General features: G+C 37.5%; 1 protein-coding gene across 4 annotated transcripts in view; it reads right to left on the bottom strand.

Moving 5' to 3' along the window:
- VPS8 (VPS8 subunit of CORVET complex) overlaps positions 1-24,109 on the bottom strand; it is a 294,602-nt gene that overhangs the window by 50,257 nt on the left and 220,236 nt on the right. For all 4 annotated transcript variants that reach the window (XM_058295485.2, XM_058295487.2, XM_058295486.2 and 1 more), the window contains 5 exons: positions 20,592-20,673; positions 20,173-20,255; positions 7,402-7,482; positions 5,625-5,794; positions 3,685-3,850 (listed from right to left, as the gene is read on the bottom strand). In XM_058295485.2, coding sequence (XP_058151468.1) covers positions 3,685-3,850; positions 5,625-5,794; positions 7,402-7,482; positions 20,173-20,255; positions 20,592-20,673 — 582 coding nt within the window. The remainder of the gene's footprint in view (positions 1-3,684; positions 3,851-5,624; positions 5,795-7,401; positions 7,483-20,172; positions 20,256-20,591; positions 20,674-24,109) is intronic.

The following is a 24,109-nucleotide window of genomic DNA, read 5'->3' as shown; positions in this document are numbered from 1 at the left end:
TATGGGAGGCCCTGGGTTTGCGTCCCGGGGCCCCCTTGTGAAGGCAGGCTCGCTGGCATGCCGTGGAGTGCTGCCTGGCCCACAAGCACCACGGAGAGCTGACTCAGCAAGGTGACACAACAAATAGGGAGACAAATAAAAACAGAAGAGTGCACAGCAAATGGACACAGAGAACAGACAATAAGCAAGCCACAAGGGGGGGGGGGTGGCGAATAAAAAAAAATCCCAGCACGGACTTGGCCCAATGGATAGGGCATCCGCCTACCAGTGGGAGGTCCAAGGTTCAAACCTGGGCCTCCTTGACCCATGTGGAGCTGGCCCTTGTGCAGTACTGATGCGCACGAGGAGTGCCGTGCCACACAGGGGTGTCCTCCGCGTAGGGGAGCCCCATGTGCAAGGAGTGCGCCCCACAGGGAGAGCCGCCCAGTGCAAAAGAAAGTGCAGCCTGCCCAGGAATGGGGCCGCACACATGGAGAGCTGACACAAGATGACGCAATAAAAAGAAACACAGATTCCTGGTGCTGCTGATAAGGATAGAAGCGGTCACAGAAAAACACACAATGGACAGAGAGAGCAGACAACTGGGGAGGGGGGCGGTGGGGAAAGGGGGAGGAAAAAAAAATCCCATCAGGACTTGTTATAGAAATTGACAAACTGATTAAAAATTTTATATGAAAAGCTAAAGAAGTAGAATAGCCAAACAATTTTAGAAAGAATGACAAAGTTGGAGGATTCACACTACCTGAAATCCAGATTCACTATAAAGCTATAGCAGCTAAGAGAGTGGGATATTGGAGACAAGAAAGATATAGATCAATGGAATAGAAGAGAGAATTTAGAAATAGATCCACACATACATTATCAATTTATATTTGAGAAAAGTACAAAGGCGACTCAAGAATATCCATATGTTAAAAAAAACCACAAAAAACAAAATACCTCAAACCATGCCTTGTACCCTATATAAAAATTAACACAAAATGGATCATTGCTTTCTAATGGAGGTTGAATACAAAGGGACAAGAGAGAATTCTGGTGGGCAATGAAACTGCTCTGTATCTTGATTGTGAAGGTGGTTGTCAAAACTAACAGAATTGTACATGAAAAAGGGTGAATTTTACTGTGTGTGAATTATTAAAAAACAAAAACAAAAAGTTTCTATTTTAGCCTCTCAGGTCTATACTTGGGAAGAAAGAAAAAATACCTAACTGATAATATCCAGACAATAACATGCATGTAATCACAAGTTGATTAGAAATGGGGTATAACTGAGAGAGAAAACAAACTGAAGAGTAGCAAGATATAATGGACTTAATGTATGAGCATAAAGGTCTCCCTATATGTATTTGGATTAAGCTTAGAAAGAGTCTGAAAACCAAGGCTTGTCTCTCCTTTCTTGAATGCAAACAAGGCAGTGTTTTGGATGATAAGGAAACCACACTGTACACATTTTTACCTGCATGTCTTGCAGACATCTCAAATGCCAACAATGAACTCACTATCTTACTCCCAGATCTATTCCTTGTTTATTACTCTCTATCTCAATAAATGGTACCACTATCCACCCAGTTGTTCAAGTAAGAAATCTGGGTGTTATCTTTACCTCTTCCCCCTTCCAGCCAATTTATGTATCACCAACTTATCCTAATTCTACCTCTGAAATATATCTCAAATATGAATATTTTTCTTCATCCCTAATTCTATCATCTTAGTACAGTTAACAACTGTCCTCTAAATTACCTCAACAATCTCCAGTCTCCCTACATACACCCTTGCTTTCTTTCAATTCATTTTCCATATTGTAGCCAGAGTGTTCTTTCTTTCTTTATTTTAAAGATTTATTTTTTATTTATTTCTCTCCCCTCCCCCCCAGTTGTCTGTTCTCTGTGTCCATTCGCTGCATGTTCTTCTGTGACTGCTTCTATCCTTATCAGCGGCACAGGGAATCTGTGTTTCTTTTTGTTGTGTCAGCTCTCCGTGTGTGCGGAGCCATTCCTGGGCAGGCTGCACTTTCTTTCGCGCTGGGCAGCTCTCCTTATGGGGCACACTCCTTGTGCATGGGGCTCCCTTACGCGGGGGACACCACTGCGTGGCAGGGCACTCTCCTTGCGTCCATCAGCACTGCACGTGGGCAAGCTCCACACAGGTCAAGGAAGCCCGGGGCTTGAACTGCAGACCTCTCATGTGGTAGGTGGATGCCCTATCCATTGGGCCAAGTCTGCTTTCCACCAGAGTGTTCTTTAAAAAAATACTATTCTGATCAGATGATATCACTCCCTCTTCCTTCAGAAGAGTTTTAGCACAAACATCAAATTAATATGGTCCCTATCTATCTCGCTAGCCTCATTTCACTTTCTTTTTCACCCTCTAGATACAATCATGCTCAATGTCTAGTTCCACATTTCTTTTTGTTACACAGCAGAGATGCTGTGTTTGTTCTACAGACTGTTCCCTCTGCCTGGCATCCTTTTTGTTCTGCCCGCTCTTGCATCTAAATTTGTCTACCTTACTCCTTATTCCATCTGGAGCCGGTAACATGGTACTTCCAGGAAGGCTTCCATGATCCCCTGTATTAGAGTTTAGGTCTTCCCATTATCTGCTCTCATGGCACAGTTCATCTGTAAGCATTTATTCAACATCTGTTTATAATTTCGTTGACTGTAAATTCCACAACACAAGACATTCTTTGTCTTATTGTATCTCCAGCACCTAGCAAAGTGCCTGGCATACTGTTCAACATATATTGGGTAAATATATAAATGTATGACTACCACTGGAGTGTAGAAATACTGAATTATCTGGGAGAGAAGCCAGGTCATGGGTTTTTGTTCATTTTTGTTTTGTAATCCTGGCTCTACTTCTGATACACAATACTGAAAGTTTGTGAAACAAAAAGAGAAAATTAACAGGTCCAACTTTTCACTATGTGATGTGAAGGTTGACTCTAGGATACAGTGGAGAAGGAGGAATAAAAAACAGCAAATATGATATCACTTCTTACTTCTGAAAAGAAAGAATAGATGAGTACAGCACAATGATCAAGTCACTGCCCTGGAAACTGTTCCTTCTCTACATTGAGTCCTTTGTGTTGTCAATTTCTGCTGTCCAAAAAGGTATAAGGAGTTCAAACTCTACTCCATTGCTTCTTTCTAAAAAAAGAAAAAGGCTATAAAATGGACAAAAATTATATCTAGTCTGTTAGTCAGACTCCAAAGGAAAAACTTTCTCTCAAATGAACAGTACTGCATCAAGGACTCTGAAGAAAGCTACCCAGCCGAGAACACCATGTACAGAGCATTTATGTATGCACTGTCCCTCAGCAACCCTATTTAAAAGTGCTAACTTTGTGCTCTTCTGCACATAGGTACTCATTAGTACTGCAGCATTTTATATGTGCTGACCTGTTACTTTGTCAAAGGTTTTTAAGCAAGCTCATGCGTGTACATCACCTTTATTCAACAGTTACCTTAAATTTCTCAAGGGCAGGAAATGTTTTCTGTTGCTCTCAAGTCCCTGAGGAGAGGCTCATTGAACACTAAATAAGACTAAACAGAAGATGCTGAACACTGGAAAACCATCAGGTAAATGTGTTGAGGCTCTGAGGACCTGAGAAAATGAGGCCTGGCCTAAGAGACATTTGGAAAGAAATGACTATCTCCATCTGGTCAGCAAAACAAGTCTTACCTGTGATGAGATTATCCTTCCCTTTTTAATTTCAGATGAAGTTTCACTTAGTTTTCCTGCTTTGTTGCTTGAATTACATTTGTAGCAAGTCCATCTTGCTTGGCCATCTATTTCTATGGTGCACTCTTTGTTTTGCAGACAGAATGAGTGATATAAATGGCCACAGCTGCAAAATGAGGGCAACCGATTTGCATATTATCATAAAATCTATAAACATAGGTTACATTAGAGTATATTTATAAGCAATAAAGACTTTTAATAAGTTGAAATGCATTGATGGTTGTATAGGGTATGCAGCTTCTAACATTTCCTTTCCTCTATACCATATTTTATTCTTTACAGCAATTCTCAATTACTTTTTTATGGTTCCTTTAAAAGGGAGTCTTTCCCTGACTACTATATATAAAATAGCACCCCATAACACTCCATCATATCCCCCTTAACACCACTTATATTTTCCACGGTAGTTATCATTATCTAGCATATTACATGTTTGTTTATTCAACAGCTGCCCCTGCAACAAGAATGTAAGATTCATGACTACAGATCCTTTATTTATGGTGTATCCTATTCCCTCTAACAGTACCTAACACACAGTAGGTGCTCAGTAAGTATTTGTTGAATTGATGGACTCTTTGTGTGATGAGAACTACTTTCCCTTCTTACTACCAAATCTACCAATCTTCAGGCACCTATAATAATAGCAATTAACACTTATATAGTGCTTACTGCATGCCAGATACTGTTAAAAGTGCTCTACATAAATTGTGTTTTTTAATCTTTACAAAACCATAGGAGGTAGGTACTATTATAATACTAACTTATAGCTGAGGAAACTAAGTTATAAAGAAATTAACTTGTTCAAAGTCTCTCAGCCAGCAAGTGGTGGAGCCAGGATACCAACTCAAGAAGTTTGGCTCCAGAGTCCACGTTATATTGCTTTTACCCATATATTCTGAATTAACTGTCTTTGCTCCTGAGACAAATCCCTCCACTTCTGTACTAGATTCCTTCTCTTCTTACATCATGGCTTTAAATATCATTTATATGCTGAAGGTTTCTAAACTGGTATTTCCAGCCCCAGCTTGTCTTCAGGTTTCAGAATAGAATATCTGTCTACTTGACATCCCCATTTGGATGTCTAATAGCCATCTCAAACCTAACATCTCCAAGACAAACTCTTTTTTTTTTTAGGAGGTACCAGGGTACCAGGGAATGAACCCAGAATCTCATACATGGGAAGCAGGTGCTCAACCACTGAGCTATATCTGCTCCCCAAAGAGAGCTGGTTTTTTTGTTTTGTTTTAGGAGGTACTGGCGATCAAACCCAGAACCTCATACATGGGAAGCAGGTGCTCAACCACTTGAGCTACCTCCAATCCTAAGACAAAACTCGATTTCCCCAGTCCCTTACACTTATTCCTCCTCACTTTAGATGCTCAGTTGCTCAGGCCAAAAACTTCATTTTTCTCTCACACTCCACATCTGATCATCACTCCACTCCATATCAGCAAGTTAGCTCTACCCTTAAAATATATACTGAATCTAAACAACTCTCAGCATCTCCTCTCCTTGTGCTCTCCTTCTGTTCCAGTTGTCACTTCCTCAGAGATGCCCTCCTGCATTACATTGTCTAAAAATAACACTCTTCCTGAACTCTCCATCCTTCTATCCCCTTACCCTCTGTTTTATTTCTCTTCCTAACTCTTACTACTCTATTTACTTATTGCCTGACCACTCTACTCCCCGAGTCCTCTCCACACCCTCCCAGAATGTAAAGTCTCTGAGGGCAGGTACTTTGCCTGTCTGGTTCACTGCTGTTATAGAATGAACGACTGAATCAATCCATTACCGGGGCTGTGTGACTGTGTGTATTCCTTCCTGGTAATAACCGTACATGTGTGTACACCATTCATGTAACAGTTTCTTTCCTCTCTTACCTAAAGACAATAATTTCATCAGCCATTTCTTGGCGTCTCTTATACTGCTGCAAACATATAGAGCAGTAATCCTGCTTGGGATTCAATCCTCTAGTGACTGAAGCTCTCAGATTACACAGTGACCAATGGAGATCTTGGTTTAGAAGGCTAGTAGTTGTTTCCAGCAGGGTCTAGGAAAGACCAAACAGAAATGGTTTATAAAGTGAAAGAGACAGGGGATGAATGGGGAATAGTACTTGTGTAGTTTTCAGCTACAAACATCTGAAACTGAAATGCAATGTAAAGTAATTAAACTGATGAAACAAACATATTAAAACAGACAAAATAGATTTAAGCAGTTAATCCTAATGTACAGAATAATGATGAGCATATACATTAACATTCTCAAAATTAATTATGGAAGTCTGTCACTAGTTTCTACTGAGAAATGTGTGCTCTGACATTGTGTAGCTTAATTCAATAGTGATGGCTTTCAAATTCCTAAATAAACCCAAATCTATTTATTACATTAGTATAATAATTTCTCTTTGAATGACTCAAATCGTAACAAAGAACACAGTTAAGTCTGGATCCCTGTTTTTTTTTAACTGAAATTATATTCATGGCAATATTTCCAATAACCTTTTCCCTGGATGAGTTAGTGGCCATTATTCAGTTTTCATCTCCCTTGGGCAAGGAGAGCCTATCTTCTTGATCAGCAATTACAAGACACTGGAATCTCCACAAGACTGCGACATCTGTCATTAAGTCACATAAACACATTGTCACAACTAACACATTAAGTCACTTCAAGGGCTCTATGTTCTTATGATGGATTATTTTCATAATATAACCTAATTCTTAAGATTCATATTTATCATTTGGACTTGGAGTTGGGTTCTTTTCTGTCAGAGCTTCCAAAAGGCAAGGCAGAACTAGGCACTTCTCCCTCTCTTTGCTTATATAGCCTAGTGCTTTAATTTCACCTGTAATGTGAAACTTTCAGTTTTAATCTGCTAGCTGTCTTAATTCCTTCTAACTACATTTTCTTCCATTCCATTGTTCCAAAGTTGGTAAAGATTTCCTGCTTTGCACTCAACTTTGCTTCTGCTAACTTACAGTCTGTGCTTGCAGGGGTATCAAGCTTCAGTGGGCTATGCTCAGGCAAACTACAGTTCTTACAACACTCTAAGAAAAGCTCTGTTGCCCAAATTTTCCATTTTCTTTTCTCAATTTGCTAAAAAAGCAGACATTCTACCTTATATGCCTAAATGGCATTTTTCCTAGGTGGTTTCAAGAGTCACTCTGAAGTACACTAAGAAGAAAAAATCGGGACACCAAGCTGGCTCTTACTGAGAATTAAAGCTATAGGTGATTTTGAGTTAAAGAAAGACTAATGATCATTTTGGTTGGTGGCAATAAACTGCTTCAAAATGTTTAAAAGAGCACTCATTTAACTTTTTTTGCAATTTTCATACTTGTGCTGACCCTCCCTTTTCATGGGTTATATCTTTGCATTTGATTATTTTTCAAGAAAACTTTCTCACTCTTCTCATTTGAAAAAAAAGATATTCATCTCATTGCCAATGAATCAAAAAAGCAAAATGATTCTGAACTGGATATGTACATATGTAGAAAGGGCAGGAGAGATTTAAAAATTAAAAACAAAAAGCACACTTTAATCTACCAAACTTCCACTAAATAAATGGCAATTTTTAAAGAAAAATTACAGGTGCAAAGAGAAGAGAAATAGCTTCTTTCTACTTCAGGACAGGTTTAGAAAAGGTAAGTGGCTTACCTGTTCATAATTAAAGGTATCCAACATTCCCAGTATAAGTCCCTGGATTTCTCCAAGTTTTCCTTTTCCATAAACTGGATCCTAATTAAGAATAAAATTTGCAGAGGTTATAATTCTTCTATGCTTGTTGGTATTTTAAAATTACTTAAAAATATATGTTATCTGAAAAAGCCAAATACTCAAATATTTTTCTACAGTCACAAAATATTCATTCTTCTATGAATGTTCTGCTGGAAATGTACAGCAGTTTCCTTCTGTCTGAAATATTTTGGAAAAATAAATAAAATTTAAATGACCCAAGTCCCTTTTATTTAACAATCTTCTTTTCAAGTCTAATTAAATTTTATTCTAGTTTTGTTTCTCCAAGAAGCTTACTGTCCTTCATATTAAACATCAACACTCCCTCTTTGAATTCTTATTAATCTGCTACTAAAACCAATGTACTCACAAATGCCCAGAATCTGTCCAATATCTCCTCCAGTGTCATAAAAGTTTTTAGCCAACCTTATTGGCTAAACTAACCTTATTGCTTCAGTTTGAGACAAGGTCGATCCAAAAAAGCAGTTTTTAGTTTTTCAAAGCTTTTTCAATAAGTCACTACTGATAAAACAACAGCCACCTAAATGTCCAATCTCTCCTCCAATGCATCTCATATGAGGTATGCCAAGCAACTTGCTTATTACATACAATTTGGAAAACAACGAGGTGTACAATTAAAAAAAAACCCCCTGAAATCTAACCACTCCCAGAAAGACACTGTTAATATTCTGATGTATAATATATCCTTGTTTCTGGAGAAACAAGGAAAGATAGAGGGGTATTCTTTCAGGGTACAAAATTTGAGTATTTCACATGAACAATTTCCCATATAATCAAATATTTCTTAATAGCTGCAGAGCATGAATCATGTGAAAGTACTATATTTTATTCAAAACCATTCTCTGTTGTTGTACATTTAGGCTTTCTCTCTCCCCAACCCACACCCACTATTAACAAATGATAACAGATATAAACCTGGTCTGAATCTCTGATTCTTTCTTTAGAGGGATTACTAGAAAGGACCTACAGGTTTAAAAAACATTTTTATGGATATTGCTAAATACTGCCAAATTGCTCAACCACAAAAAGTTGCATTATGCAGTTTATATCCCTATCAGCATATTTTTGTGCTCATTTTACTGCACCTTTGGCTAGACTGAAAATTAGAATTTGAAAACTGCTAATAAGTGACAATTTCAAGTCTATTACTTTAATATAGGTTATATATATATATATATATATATATATATATAATAAATGATTCTTTTCCATAACAAACAAGGGAATCTAAATATACAATAATGATCTTAGTGGCAGCTATTAAGTGGGTAGCATATGCCCAGTACAACGCAAAGCACTTTATAAATACCATTTCACTAAACTCCTCTAACAACTTTGTAAATGAAGAAACTAAGGCTGAGAGAAGTTAGTAAATTTTTCTAAGGTCACAAAACTATTAAATGGATAAGCAGGTATTTGAAGCTAGGTGCTTCAGAAATCATGTTTTTAAGTAGCATACTCCACAGATATTCCAAGCATAGATACAGAGATAAACTAACATTTAATGGAAAAAAAAATAGGGAACATTTCTGGCTACTTCTTTGTGAGCATGGGTTATTAACATCTTGGTGCTATAAAAGTAACTGTGAATTTAGAAGTTAAGAAAGAAAAAGCCCCCCAAAACAGGAAAAACTTAGAACAGCTGCTCAGAAATGCAAGAAGAAACTGCTTTCCTGCTCTTGCACACCATGGTCTTAGGATTTGCTTCCTCCCCCCACCCCCCTTCTGGGCTCCCATGATGGGTTTTTTTTTTTTTTTTTTTAAAGATTTATTTATTTAATTCCCCCCCCTCCCCTGGCTGTCTGTTCTTGGTGTCTGTTCTTGGTGTCTATTTGTTGCGTCTTGTTTCTTTGTCTGCTTTTGTTTCTTTGTCCGCTTCTGTTGTCGTCAGCGGCACAGGAAGTGTGGGCAGCGCCATTCCTGGGCAGGCTGCACTCCCCCTTCACGCTGGGCGGCTTTACTCACGGGTGCACTCCCCGCGCGTGGTGGCTCCCCCACTCGGGGGACACCCCTGCGCGGCACGGCACTCCTTGCGCGCATCAGCACTGCGCATGGCCAGCTCCACACGGGTCAAGGAGGCCCGGGGCCTGAACCACGGACCTCCCATATGGTAGACGGATGCCCTAACCGCTGGGCCAAAGTCCGTTTCCCTCATGATGGGTTTTGAAGACTGGGTAGGTACAGTTTCTAGCTGAGGTTGGTTTTCAGTACTAATTTGGTTAGAGCAGCACGAAGTTGTCTGCCTTAGGTTCCTGGTCTGTGCTCCTGCAATTATTCTGAAGAAATCAAAGGTAGAGAAAACTATGAATCTGTGTATTAATTGACAAATTTACAAGTTTGGGTTTCAACTGCCCACTTAAGTTTAAAGGAGAAATCTTCTTCCTCATAACTACAGATTACATCACTAAGCTAACAACACCTGACAAACATGTACAGACCATTGACAAAAGGCAAGATTGTAGATCTTGCAGACTAGTCCTATACTATAAAACCAACTCAGGACAAACACCACTGGATAATTTTTAATTTTCATTTTCTTCACATAGAAATAGGCCCATGTTAATACTTCTGAACTTGTACTGTTATGTTTTTGGTCAAACTCTTAATATACACTTGTTTCCCAGCAAAAATAACAATGGATAGCGCAATATCTTGTTATTAAAAACCTATTATAGGGAAACGGACTTTGGCCCAGTGGTTAGGGCGTCCATCTACCATATGGGAGGTCCGCGGTTCAAACCCCGGGCCTCCTTGACCCGTGTGGAGCTGGCCATGTGCAGTGCTGATGCGCGCAAGGAGTGCCGTGCCACGCAGGGGTGTCCCCCGTGTGGGGGAGCCCCACGCGCAAGGAGTGCGCCCGTGAGGAAAAGCCGCCCAGCGTGAAAAGAAAGAGCAGCCTGCCCAGGAATGGCGCCGCCCACACTTCCCGTGCCGCTGACGACAACAGAAGCGGACAAAAGAAACAAAAGCAGACAAAGAAACAAGACGCAACAAATAGACACCAAGAACAGACAACCAGGGGAGGGGGGGAAATTAAATAAATAAATAAATCTTTAAAAAAAAAAAAACCTATTATAATATCGATTATAATATGTACATCCAATATGCTAATATAGCTCTAGAACAGAAAAGCTCTAGCATTTGTTTATGACAAGGGTAGACTGGAGAAGAAAGAGATCTTTAAAAGGTCAAATTCTGGGGAAAAAAGAAATCTTTATAGGTCATTTCTATATTTATATCAGTACATTTCACTTTAATATACATAATTTAAAGGCAAAATCATGAAAATTGCCTCATGCTGGGACAACATATAAATTATAGAATGCAAAGGGAAGCTCAAAGCTTCTAGCACAGCATGTACACAATTACTAGCTCTTCAAATTACTTTCCAAATATGTCAGCTAGATTCTTCAGCAATGAGTAACTGCTGAGGTTTCTCTTTAACTTGTTTGTAAACTGTGAAAGAAGAACACACTTGGGTACCTCACATAAATTTGTTTTTCAAAAAGTGCTCTAAAAAGATGTATTGGCCATTTTTTCTATTGCTTTCTATTCTACTATATCACGTACGCAGCTTATTTTAAAATGGAAATCTTTACTAATCAAGCATTTTAAAATATGAATGATGTCCTCTGCAAGTTAGCATAGAAATCATTTGTTTATTTTCCCTAGTAAGACGGCCATAGATGGCTTCTCAGAAGTCAAGAATTATTTTTGTCAAAGGGGGAAGATCAATGAAAGCAAATAATGAAGAGAAAACATATATAACATAAATATGGTTCCTTAAACCCCTGCCTAACTTATCACCTAACGCCCATAAAAGAAACCTATACAATTTGGGTCCTTGGTTTCACTTTGCAGAAACATGTGGAGGTAAAGAAGATCTTTGAGAACCTCTTATCATGGGAACGTTCTTTTGAAAAACCAGTCAATTTCTGTGTATATAAGCATTTTCATGTAAATAATTGCCACTCCCTATCTCCTCCCCAGGAAACCTGGTAAATGGAGGTAGATATGAAAACACCATGACTTGTGTTAGGAACAGAAGAAAAGGCCTAAAATTTGGAGTTAGAAGACCAAGGTTAATGTTTCAGCTCTTCCCACTTAATAACCAAGTAAGGTTAGGCAAGTTATTTACTCTTTCTGAGTGGCACTTCCTCACTGGAAATGTGAGGCTACTGCTACTTCTCCAGCTTAATGTACACAGTAGTTCAGAGCTCAAAGAGATAATGAATACAAAAGTGCTTTATAAGCTGTTGAAAACTATGCAAGGATATTAGCTGATTGAATCAACTAATATTTATTGAGCATATACTAAGTGCCAGGTTCTGGATTAGGTGCTGTAGATAAAATAGTGAACAAAATGGACAGAGTCTCTACTTTCATGGAACTCACGGTCTAGTGGGTAAGCCAACATGGAGGTGGGAGTCAAAAAGAAAGTTTATATGAAAGGTGTGTTCGAGGTTGGGATGGGAGGAGGGGAGGCAAGGAAAGAAAACTTGTTTCATAGGAAACATTCTAGGGGAGAGGATTTAAAGTGGATTAAATATTGCAACTATTGAGGAAAATGATGAGGGGGGAGATTTTTTTTTTTTTAATTTAGAGATGTAAGAACTCTGGCAGGTGCCCAAGTTTTCCACATAATATTAAAGTGCACATGGGGATATATTGTCAATGAACTTCTCCCCTGACCACCACAATTTGACTCTCGGTATAAGCTAATGCTGCATTGATACAAAGGCCTTCCAAAAGAAAAGAATAAGGAGAGGACTCTATGAACACAGAAAAGCTTAAAGCCATCTCTAATCACTGAAAGTGTTCGGTCTCCCAAGTATGTTCTCCTGCAGCGTCTTCCAGCTCCTCTACTAAATACAAACAAGGATACCACCACCATCAATGACTGAATCTTTCTTTGCTTTATTTTACCGTCTCTTCAGTTATTGCCGTATTTTCTTAATTTTTAAAATAACCTTTTCCCTGCTCTTTCCACTTTCTCTCTCTTATCCCCTTAAACCTGTGCAATCTGACTTTATAAACCTGTGCAATCGGACTCTATGACCACTTGGAGGCCAAAAAAATTTACCATCAAAATTTGAGGATCTTTCTCTAAGCCTGAATTTTTAAAAAATTAATTTTTATTTCAAAAGTAATGCATGTATATGCTTTAAAGTAAAAAAGACAAACAACAACAACAAAAACAAGACCAAATGCTATGAAAAAGCAGAATTAACAATGAGATAGCTAAAATATTAAAGCCAATAAAATATTTAAAAGATAAAGTTGGAAGATAATTTTGTCCAAAAATATATATATAATGAACATATTATCATTATTGACTTCCTCTTATTAATTGAGGTTTTCATTCTCTTACATACAACTGTTCATTTTCCTTTTTCTTGATCCTCTTAGTAAGTCAATGTTTGGTTAAATTATTATTTTTATGGTTCACTGCAAAGTTAGGCATCTGATGATTATATTTCCTTTTTTGTTCAAGTTTGTTTTTCCGACAGTGAAATGACTTGCTTTGTAAAATTTGCATTGTTACCTCTGTTCTGATCCTATTTTCCCCACATGCCACACAGGTTTGTTTTGTGCCTGTCATGTTATTTGCCCATTTAAATAATAATCTGTTAGTTCTAATTATCATTCCTGGAGAACTCCCTTTAGGAGACTTATTCTATTTCAGTCTGGACTGACTTCTTCTGAGGTCTCTGGCAAAGGAGTAATCCTACATTACTTAGTCACTTTTCTGAGTTAGGTCACCAATTTTTTTTAGGTACTGGGGCCCTGGATTGAGCCTGGTACATCATATGTGGGAGGCTGGTGCTCAACCACTGAGCCACATCGGCTCCCCTGAGTTGGGTTTTTCATTTGTTTGCTTTTTGTTTTTTAAATTTTTTTTTTTTAAAGTTTTATTTTTAGGAAGCATGGTAAATCAAACCTGGGACCTCCCATGTGGGAAGCAGGCACTCAACCACTTGAGCCACATCTGCTCTCCACCAATTATTGGTTTACTTCCCTGGTAATTTCCTAGGAAGAATACATGGGATAAATTTTTTGAGTTCTGGTATGTCTGAAATGTCTATGTCATATTTGTACATGATTGGTAGCTTTGTTAGCCTAACATTTCTAGACTGAAAATGTTTTCTCAGAATGTTGAAGGCACTGTGTTATTACCTCCTGGCTTCTGGTGATGCTTCTGAAATGTCCAATCCAATTTGGATTACCAAATTTGTTCTGTGTTATCTTTACCTTTTTTCTCCTCTCCCTGGAAGATTGTAGAGTATTGACTTTATAGCCCTATTATTTTAAATATCATGAAGCTGTGTTAAGTGTGGATATTTTATTTTAAAAATTTATTGTACTGGAAAGTGAATGGGCTATTTGAATCTGGAGACCTGAGTCATTTAGTTCTGGGAAAATTTCCTGTATGATTTCATAAATTTCTTTTGTTTCTCTTTTCTCTCTTTCTAGGGCTCCTATTAGTTGATTGTTGGACTTCCTGGATTAGCCCTCTTGGTTTAACTTTTTGTTCCAATTTTCAACTTCTCTGTATTTATAGTCTAACATATAAGAGGTTTCTTCAACTTTATCTTCAACCTACATTACTGAATTTTTGTTTTGTCTATCTTATTAATTGCTTCTCTTTTTCACAGCATCTTGATCTTGTTTTGTGACATGCACTAACTCCTTCATCTCTCTGGGATATTAAATATTTATTGCAAGCATCTCCTTCAGGATCATCTTTACTTCATGGTTCTCTTCTGTTTGTTTTGGTGAACTCTGTCATATTGGTTTTCCTAAAAGGCCTCCTGGTCCTTAGCAATTTTGTTTCCATGGAAGAATAAAGCACTAAAATACTGGTTAAAGCTTGTTGCCTGATGCACTTCAATGTAGAGTGCCAGTGTTGCTAGCTGGTCTTTTTCTTGAGGAAACCCTAAAATATCAGTATCTGCAGATTGTTTTCATCTGAGATAATTTAGTTTCTCAAGAAAAAGATTCTTCAATCTTCTTAGGAATTAGAAGGGGGGGGGGGGTGCATATCACTGACTGCTGGGAAGGGGAAGGGGGGTAGGTGGGGATCCTGTTAGTAGCAGACTTCTCCCTAATCTTCAATTTTACCCTCTACTTTAGCCCCCTCCCTCATTGTACCTGGTGACCCTAAGTCTAGAACCTCTCTGATTCAATTCTCTTGCTAACACACCAATGGCTTACCATGTTCATAGCAGGGGTAAAATAATCTGGCAGTGTAGGAAAGGGACCTGGAGCCCAAACACTTATACCCAGACTTTGAAAAAACTCAGCTTCAAACCTCACAGTGTAGCTGATAAAGTACTTTAGGTTAGAGCATCCCCTGCTCTGCTAACTCAGTGGTTAGAATCTGTCTTCCAAATCTTCTGTGAAATCTCTTATATGTTGATTTATTTTTTCTAGTTCTTTGCCCTTATAAGCTTATTATTGTCTCTAATATAATTTTAATGAGGGGTTTAAAAAGGGTAAGAAATATTTATATAACTCCAAACTTGACTTAAAAAAAAAAAAAGCTTTCCAGATTGTACCAACCTACACTTCACAGTCCATGTGGGTAGAGAAGGGTAGATGATGCTGGATGTATGGGGAATGTTTAATAAGGTCAACTGCAAATACGTGGTAATGGATGGACTTTTCAAGGTAGCACATTAGAATGAGTGTAACAAACACTGTTGATTTATGGATGTGATTGTGGCTGAAACAATTAGTCTAGGAAGGTTAATGTTAGTTGGAAGAGAGTTGGAGGATAATATAGGGAATGTATTACACTGATTTTGGTGGTAGATGAGGACTGCGGTAACACAAATACAGGAATATTCTACTACAAGGTGTTAAGAATGTGGCAAAAGGAAAGGAGGTACTACATTAATGCTAAAGGTAAAAAAAAAAAAAATATGGGGTTTGGTTTTGTGAGATATGAATATGATTAAGCTTTTTTTCCTCTTTTTTCAGTAATGAGGAGACGATAACCATGTCATTTAACTAATCTATGTTCATCAGTGTACCTTTCGGAACACTGGAGAAACAACTGAGTTTGTTGCTGGAATCAGATAAGATAAAAGTACCTGGACAGAACTTTTTAGGAGTAATGCTTCATAACTTGCTGAGCTGCCTTTTGTCTGTTATTTTATTTTTCAAATTTGAAATAAAGCTTTAAAATTTTAAAAAAACCTTTATAAAGATCTAATACAATAAGCTGCACATATTTAGTATATAAGTTTTGACATATCTACATATATATACATACCTGTAAAACTATCACCACAATCAAGATAATGGATATATCCATCACCTTCACATTTTATGCCTTTTGGTAATCCCTTCCTACTACCACCCTGGACCTACATCCTCCCAGCTTTGTCCCCAGACAACCACTGATCTACTTCTGGTCACTACAGATGAATATGCATTTTCATAAATTTTATATAAATGGAAACATACAGTCTGCATTGTTTCATTGCCTGGCTACTTTCTCTTGGCATAATTATTTCGAGATCATCCATGTTGCTATGTGTATCAACAGTTCATTCCTTCCTCTTGTTAAGTAGTATACCACTGTATGAGTATACAACAGTATTTTTACCTATTCACCTTTTTAGGGACATCTGGATTGTTTCTACTTTTTGGGTATTACATATAAGCTATGAACATTTGTGATAGAAGTCTTTTATGGATATATGCTTTCATTTCTCTTAAATAAATTTCCAGTTTAATGGCTAGATTATATGGTAAGTATATATGTAAGTTTTTGAAAAGACCAAACTGTTTTCCAAAGTTGCACCACATTATATTCCCAGCAGAGCATAAGAGCCCTGGTTCCTCCACATACTCACCAATATGTCTTTTCTTAACTTGAGCCATTCTCATAGGTGGGTTCATTGTGGCTCTAATTTGTATTTCCCTAACAAAGAATGATGTTAAGTATCTTTTCATGTGCTTATTTACCACCATACGTTTGCCACTGTATCTCTTCTTTGGTAATATCTGTTCAAACTCTACACCCTTTCTTATCTGATTGTCCTGGCTTGATGCATCAATTTTACTGTTCTTAAACACTCAGGTTTGGTTTACTTTAATTTCTCTTTCTTTTGTTTTCTGTTTCACTGATTATCATTCTATTATAAAAATGTGCTTTCATCCATTTTAACTTGTTCCACACCAATACAAGGTGTTTATAACAAGGTGGTATATAGGAATCCTGTATTTTATGCTTGATTGTTCTATAACCCAAAACTTCTTTAATAATTTTTTTAAAAAATAGAAGACACTGCTGTCTGTGTTGTCTGTGTCCATTTGCTGTGTGATCTTCTGCATCTGTTTTTGTCTTCTCTTTTTCACTTTTTCTCCTATAGGATTCATAGGGATTTGATCCTGGGGACCTGTGATGTGGAGAGAGGTTCCCTGCCAGCTGTGCCACCTCAGTTCCTAGTTTCTGCTGTGTTTCAACTTGATTCTCCCCTTCATCTCTCTTGTGTCATCATCTTGCTGCATGACTCACTTGTGAAGGTATTAGCTTACTGTATGGGCACTGGCTTGCTGTGCAGGCATGCTTTTTCTTCCTTTTCACCAGGAGGCCCCAGGGATTGAACCCAGGGTTTTCCCATACGGTAGGTGGAAACTCTTAACACTTGAGCCACATTGCTTCTCTCTACACTCATTTTTTATTGTACTATTAACTATAGTCCATAGCTTAGCTTAGGCTGATTTGTTTTGGGCAGTGCCATGGATTTCTAAAAGAAATTTTATTCTAATACTGTGGTAGCTTGAGATTGTATGGATCCCAGAAAAGATCATGTCCTTGGAGTTAATCCCTTTCTGTGGGTGTGAACCTACAGTGGGTGGGAGACCTTTTGATTAAATTACTTCGGTTAAGGACCTTTAATTAGATTACTTCAGTAAGGTGTGACCCAGGGTGGGTCTTAATCTTCTTATGGGAGTCCTTCATAAACGGGACAAATATGGAAAGAGACACAGGAGCTCACAGAAAGAAACCCCAGAAGCTAAGAGAGAAAGTCCTAGAAGCCAGAAGCTGAAATCAAAAGAACCCAGGAAAGAGAAAGCCACAGGGGCAGAGAGAAAACTGGAGGAAGCCGTAAGCTGAAAGCACCAAGATATGGAGGAGAAGGGAGAGGAGCAGATGCTGCCATTGTGCACTGCCAGGTGACAGTGTCCAAGACTGCTGGCAGATGTGTCTTTGGGGAGAGAGCTTCGCCTGATGCCTGGATTTGGACATTTTTCTCAGCCTCAGCACTGTTAGCATATAAATTAATAAATCCACACTGTAAAAGCCAACCCATTTCTGGTACATTACCTTGGTAGCCTTTAGCTGACTGAAACAAGTGCCATATATACAACCTAAAATTTTCCCTTTTAAACCACGTTCAAATATATAATTCAGTGCTGTTAACTATGTTTACAATGTTGTGCCACCATCACCACCATTCACTACCAACACTTTTCCATTGTCCCAAATAGAAACGTTGTACCATTTTAAACTTTGACTATTCTCTATCTCCACCCTACTCCATAGTAATTTGTATTTTAGATGCTGATTCTAAAACTTTGCTTATTCTAATGATTTCATATCAGTGAAATCACATAGTATTTGTCCTTTTGTTTCTGGCTTTCCACTCTGTTCTTTATTATTTCTTGTCTTCTACTTATTTGGGTTTAATTTATTCTTCTTAAATTTTGGCTGAATGAACAGATAAATAAAAGTAGACAATGACCAAACAGGGTAACAGATAATTAATAAGCTAAATTCCTCAGGAGACTAGGATGTGTCAAACAAATGACAAACCTTGATATGATTTAGTTGCAAAGAACACAAATTAGGACATGGGAGGCTCTAGTGGTATTTCAGTTTCTGTCAATTCTAATGGCAGGTGGGTACCTAACTTCTCTGTACTTCAGTTTCCCCTTTTGCCAATAGAAAATTTCATACCAACCCTATTTATCTCAAGAGCTTGCTATAGGCTTCAAATGAGATAATACCTGTGAAAGTACCTTAAAAAATTACAAATCTCTACACAAATAAAAGGTAAGTCATTATTACAGTAATCATATACATGCAAATAAGGAATTTAAGAAATAGCATACCCTCCTGATTAGTGGGAGTTAAAAAGCACTGAAAGTAGATGTAAGAATATAATTAAAATGAATACCAGCATAACTCAAAATAAAGTGAAGATTTTCAAATATCAAAAGGCTTCAAAGACATGAGTCTTAAAACAGAAAAAAAATTTAAATCATACACTTCTGCCAAGGGAAAATAGATTCTTAAATTTGTTATGATTTATGTAATGTTAAAGCTCAACATACAGCAAAATGTATCCTCTGCAAGAGAACCTATTTTTGGCTTTAAGTTTCATTTTTTCTATTTTAATTTATAAATTAAAATATTCTTGCTGTATGGAGATATTATTTTATATATGATTAAAGTATTTTGAGGTAGACAGAAGAGATATAGTCTATACCATAGAATTAGTCATCACATGATAGTTGTTAACATTCAAATAAGATAAGGTGCAAAAATACATTTTAAGTGATAAGGTCCTGGGAGCAGATGTGGCTCAAACAGTTGGTCACCTCTCTATCATGTGGGAGATCCCGGGTTTGGTTCCCGGTGCCTTCTAAAGACAATGAGCAAGATGGCAAGCTGATGCAATGAGATGACACAACAAGGAGACACCACGAGAGACACAACAAGCAGGGAAATTATGTGGCTCAAGCAATTGAATGCCTCCCTCCTACATGGGAGGTCCTGGATTTGGTTCCCAGTGTCTCCTAAAAGAAGATGAGCAGACACAGAGAGCACACAACGAACAGACACAGAGAGCAGAGAGTGGGCACAAACAATGGGGGTGGGGGAAAGAAATAAGTAAATAAGTCTTTTAAAAAAAAATGATAATGTACTATGTGAGAGGGACTACTGGATGCAGATTTATCAGTAAAGGCTCAGAAGCTTAACATCAAATGGGGAGTAGAGCTAAGAGAGTCTTAAAGGATGCTTGATAGAGAAACTCTTAATTGGATAAAAATTATTAGCAAATTATCTTTTATTATTTGTTTGGGGTATGTATGGATATGTGTGTATGTGTGTATGTGTGTCTGTACTGCATAAAATGAGGGAAGGCAAAAGGGATTCTAAGAATAATTTCTGCTGAGTCCTCCAAGAATGCTTACAGGTTTTTCTAAAAATACATCTTTGTGTATTTTTCTTGTTCCCTGTTCTATGAAGTTGGAAAGGTTCGGGACATTTTGCTGAAAATAACCAGGTGGAAGGCTATTTCTTACAAAGGCTTTGGATACAAAGTTAGCCAGAATCTAGAGGATGGGAAGGTTTTGGACTTAAAGAAAAGTTCTAGGATGAGTCAGAAAACTAGTAACAAGCAATGATTAAGACATGCCTATATTTACTTGATTTTTATCTTTTTTGATTTAGAAAACATAGTCAGCTGAAAAGAAATCTCTCCCAGTTAGCACATCAAAGCAAGCTTGTATAGCTTAGCTGTATAATGCTTGAAACCCATTCAAACATCAGCTGTTACAGTATTTACATACAACTAAAATATTAGCTGAAACTGCTCAATTAATTTAGTACTTTCTCACTTTTAAAGTATTTTCTCTCTTTTTACTCACCTGTAAGATTCTCTGCAAGATAGATGGAAGGGCAATAAATGCTGCCATGCTGTTTAGAACTTGCATGGTCAAAGATTTCAGAGCTGTTATAATAAAATGTTAATACTAAGGTTAGTTTAAAATAAGAGTTTTTAAGTTTTCCTATCAGTGAAAAATAGCAGATTTATATACTTTCCTAAAAACTTAGCTAACCAAGGACAGTTTGATTTTTAAAAATTAACTGTTTTAAAGTTGCAAAGACTACTACTATTCAAGACAAATGATATAACGTGCCACAGAAAGAACTTAATTTGAAAGATGAAACCAAAACAGTATGAATTCCTTAAGAAAAATAACAAGACTATAATACTGGGAAGGTATATAATGATAATTTTAGCAGATAAAAATTGAGTTGCTGGTGTAGATTCTGATAAACTCACCTTCGGAGTATAGATGAGGTACAGCTGAACTGAACAGCTTCTGGGGGCCCATCATTGCCTCCAATAATGGAAACCAGAGTGCCTACAAGTGTCAGGGGAAACCAAAGAAAAAGCACAGTTCTCTGTTATTTTTAACACCTAACATCAGCATTGTGTTTTACAGGTTGACATGTACTTCTCATAAATGTTTGTTGGGGAAAATTAGAAAAAGAAAATAGGGACCATTTGATTGGAAGAAAAAAGATATAAAGTAGGGACCATAGCTAAAACAGATTATTTTTACCATGTAGCCTTGGGAAATATAAGAATGCTGAAGTTAAGTAAGTCTAAACCTTGGAATTGCAATTTCATGTGTCTCAGAAGAGGACAGGTTCAAAAGAACCAGGGCAGAGATTCCTGTCAGGTTTCCCCCCCCCCCCCATTCATTTATTTATTTATCTTTCTCTCCCTCTCTCCTTCTCTCTCCCTCTCTTCCCTCCCCCAGTTGTCTGCTCTCTGTGTCCATTCACTGTGTGTTCTTCTGTGACCACTTCTATCCTTATCAGCAACACCGGGAATCTGTATTTCTGTTTTTTTTTTAAAGATTTATTTATTTATTTAATTTCTCCCCCTCCCCTGGTTGTCTGTTCTTGGTGTCTATTTGCTGCGTCTTGTTTCTTTGTCCGCTTCTGTTGTCGTCAGCGGTACGGGAAGTGTGGGCAGCGCCATTCCTGGGCAGGCTACACTTTCTTTTCACGCTGGGCGGCTTTCCTCACGGGCGCACTCCTTGCGCGTGGGGCTCCCCCACGCGGGGGACACCCTTGCGTGGCACGGCACTCCTTGCGCGCATCAGCGCTGCGCATGGCCAGCTCCACACGGGTCAAGGAGGCCCGGGGTTTGAACCGCGGACCTCCCATATGGTAGACGGACGGCCTAACCACTGGGCCAAAGTCCGTTTCCCCTGTATTTCTTTTTGTTGCGTCATCTTGTTGTGTCAGCTTTCTGTGTGTATGGCACCATTCTTGGTCAGGCTGCACTTTCTTTCAAGCGGGGCAGCTCTCCCTACAGGGCACATTCCTTGCGTGTGGGGCTTCCCTACATGGGGGACACCCCTGCTTGGCACAGCAGTTCTTGCGCACATCAGCACTGTGCATGGGCCAGCTCCACACGGGTCAAGGAGGCCCAGGATTTGAACCGCAGACCTCCCATGTGGTAGATGGACGCCCTATCCTTTGGGCCAAGTCCACTTCCCTCCTGTTAGGTTTTATATACACTCACATAAATGTATCACTGGAAAAGTCTCTATAACCCTATGCACCACAAAAGGGAACGGAGAATTTCCCATAGCACACACAGCTGCTCCTGTGCCCCTGCCCTCCCCCATCCAATTATTCTTTGGTTGTCAAGCAAGGTAGATAAATAAAGGTTACCTCAAGTTTTTTTCCTGTATCAAGCATTATTTGATATTTCCTAAGTCATCACAGACCAGGAAGAGGCATTAACATTGTTTAATAACATTTTCAACTACACATTGAGATAAAAGAATAGATCTAATAATTTATTTGTTCCCATTATGTATCAGGCACTGTGTTAAATGGTTTACATTTATTTTCTAATTTCAAACTCATAATAACTTTATACAGTTGATATTATCTTCATTTGGGATAAGAAATTGAGGTTTAGAGAAGTAATTTGCCAAAGATCACACTTGTCATTAAATTAGACATCTAACTCCAAATTCTTTAACTATTTGATCTGTCTTGCTCTTAATTATTAACACCAGTTCTTAAAAAATTAACTTGAATAGCTCTAAAAATCCACAGGCTAAAATAACCATCCATGACCATGAAAATTCTAACCCCTAAGAGAATGCAACTAAACTTGTATTATTTTTTCATGTTATATAACAAGCAGGTTTTAAGGAATTACATGCATAGCAAAGCTATAGCCTCTGGACACTGGGGTCGCAGTATAAACAGAGAGATACACAAAAATGGGAGAGATGGCAAGAGATTCTACTTGAGAAAGGACTAACCACCCAACTTCCTAAGGTCTAACTTTAAGGAAATACTCCGTAATATTAAACCGTCTGATGATACTTTTGGAAGGATCATTATCTAGCTTTTGATTCTTCAAATTTTCTAGTTAGTCTAGGTCTGGGAAGAATTTCAGATAAAGGCAACAGCTCTTATGCTTACTTTCTCCAAAACAAAACAAAATATAAAGCAAAGAAAAATAAAGCAAACAACTATTAAAAGTCTCCAAAATGTAGTATTAGTATTATATAAACCAGTTTAGGATTTTCACCAAAATAATATTTCCATAAAAACCAACCTCCAAGGTTTTTTTGGGTTGTTATGAAACCTATTCAATGAAGCAGAAACCAGAATTGATGGGTGAGGTGGGGGGAAGTACAGAGTGGGGGGAGGGGGGAGTGTATGAGAGAGACAGACATCTCCTAACTGTATTATAAATTGTATAGTAAATGGCATAATTATGCTCTCAGAGAAGTGAAAATTTCAAAGGATAGAAAGAGGTCTAATATATAATACCTTTATTAAGACAAGTGAAATCCCAGCTCAGACACACAGGGTTTTTCTTTGACAAAACATATAAATTTTCCTTCTGCTATGTCAAAAGAAGTCTTGGCAAAGTCTCTGATTAAGAGATACAGAGTTCAAATACAGTCAGAATAATGTTTTCATGGTTAGGAGGCCTGGATTTTAAATTAATTTTACCATTAATCCCTGTGAATCTGGACATATTTTAGTTTATGTGAACTTAAATTGCTCTATTTATAACATGTGTCAATAATTGTAGTTTTCCTTCAATTTTTTATGAGCGGAGGGAAGAATATAAAATAGATAAATAGAGAGGAGATGGAATGGCTGAAAATAAAGCTTTGTGTTAAATATGTATAAATATAGCTTTAAGAATTCTCTCTTACTGGGCTTCTCCCTCAAAATATAACCATGTCCAAATGGAGCTAGCTAACCAAAAGATGAATAAAAGTAAAAACTTGAGAATGGAAAAACATGACAAAATAATTGGTGGTGAATCCATAATCAATTTAAATAAAGATCTAAGATTAAAAAACTAAGAGAATTATGGATACAGAAAAGAATGTAAGAGTTATTAACCTTAATGATACAAAATGATAACATAACTAATTAAAATTAAGAGGGAATGTTGGGAGTATGACTTCATGCAAATTTTCCTTAATGGCACAGTTCACAGATATCATAAAAATTGAAATGTAATTATAAATAAAAAAACATAATAGTTCCAGCCTATTACAATTATTCAGATTTTTTTTAACTTTAGAGATTAAGAAAAAATAAAATGAAAAAACTTTTATCTAAAATTAAGAAACGTCTGTTTTAGGTAAGCTACGTAAGTGAAACTGAATACTTTATTTTTTAAAGCAAGCATTATTTGTTCCAATTTTTCCAAAATTATATTAACCTAAGCAGATATAAAATATCTAGAATGATGTTCACCAAATGGAAATAATAGGTTATTTCTGGGTGGCAGGATAG

The sequence above is a fragment of the Dasypus novemcinctus genome, chromosome 4, assembly GCF_030445035.2.
Source record: "Dasypus novemcinctus isolate mDasNov1 chromosome 4, mDasNov1.1.hap2, whole genome shotgun sequence".
Lineage (NCBI taxonomy): Eukaryota > Metazoa > Chordata > Mammalia > Cingulata > Dasypodidae > Dasypus > Dasypus novemcinctus.
The sequence above is the reverse complement of the archived record's forward strand: the minus strand, read 5'-3'. Positions and strand labels throughout refer to the sequence as shown.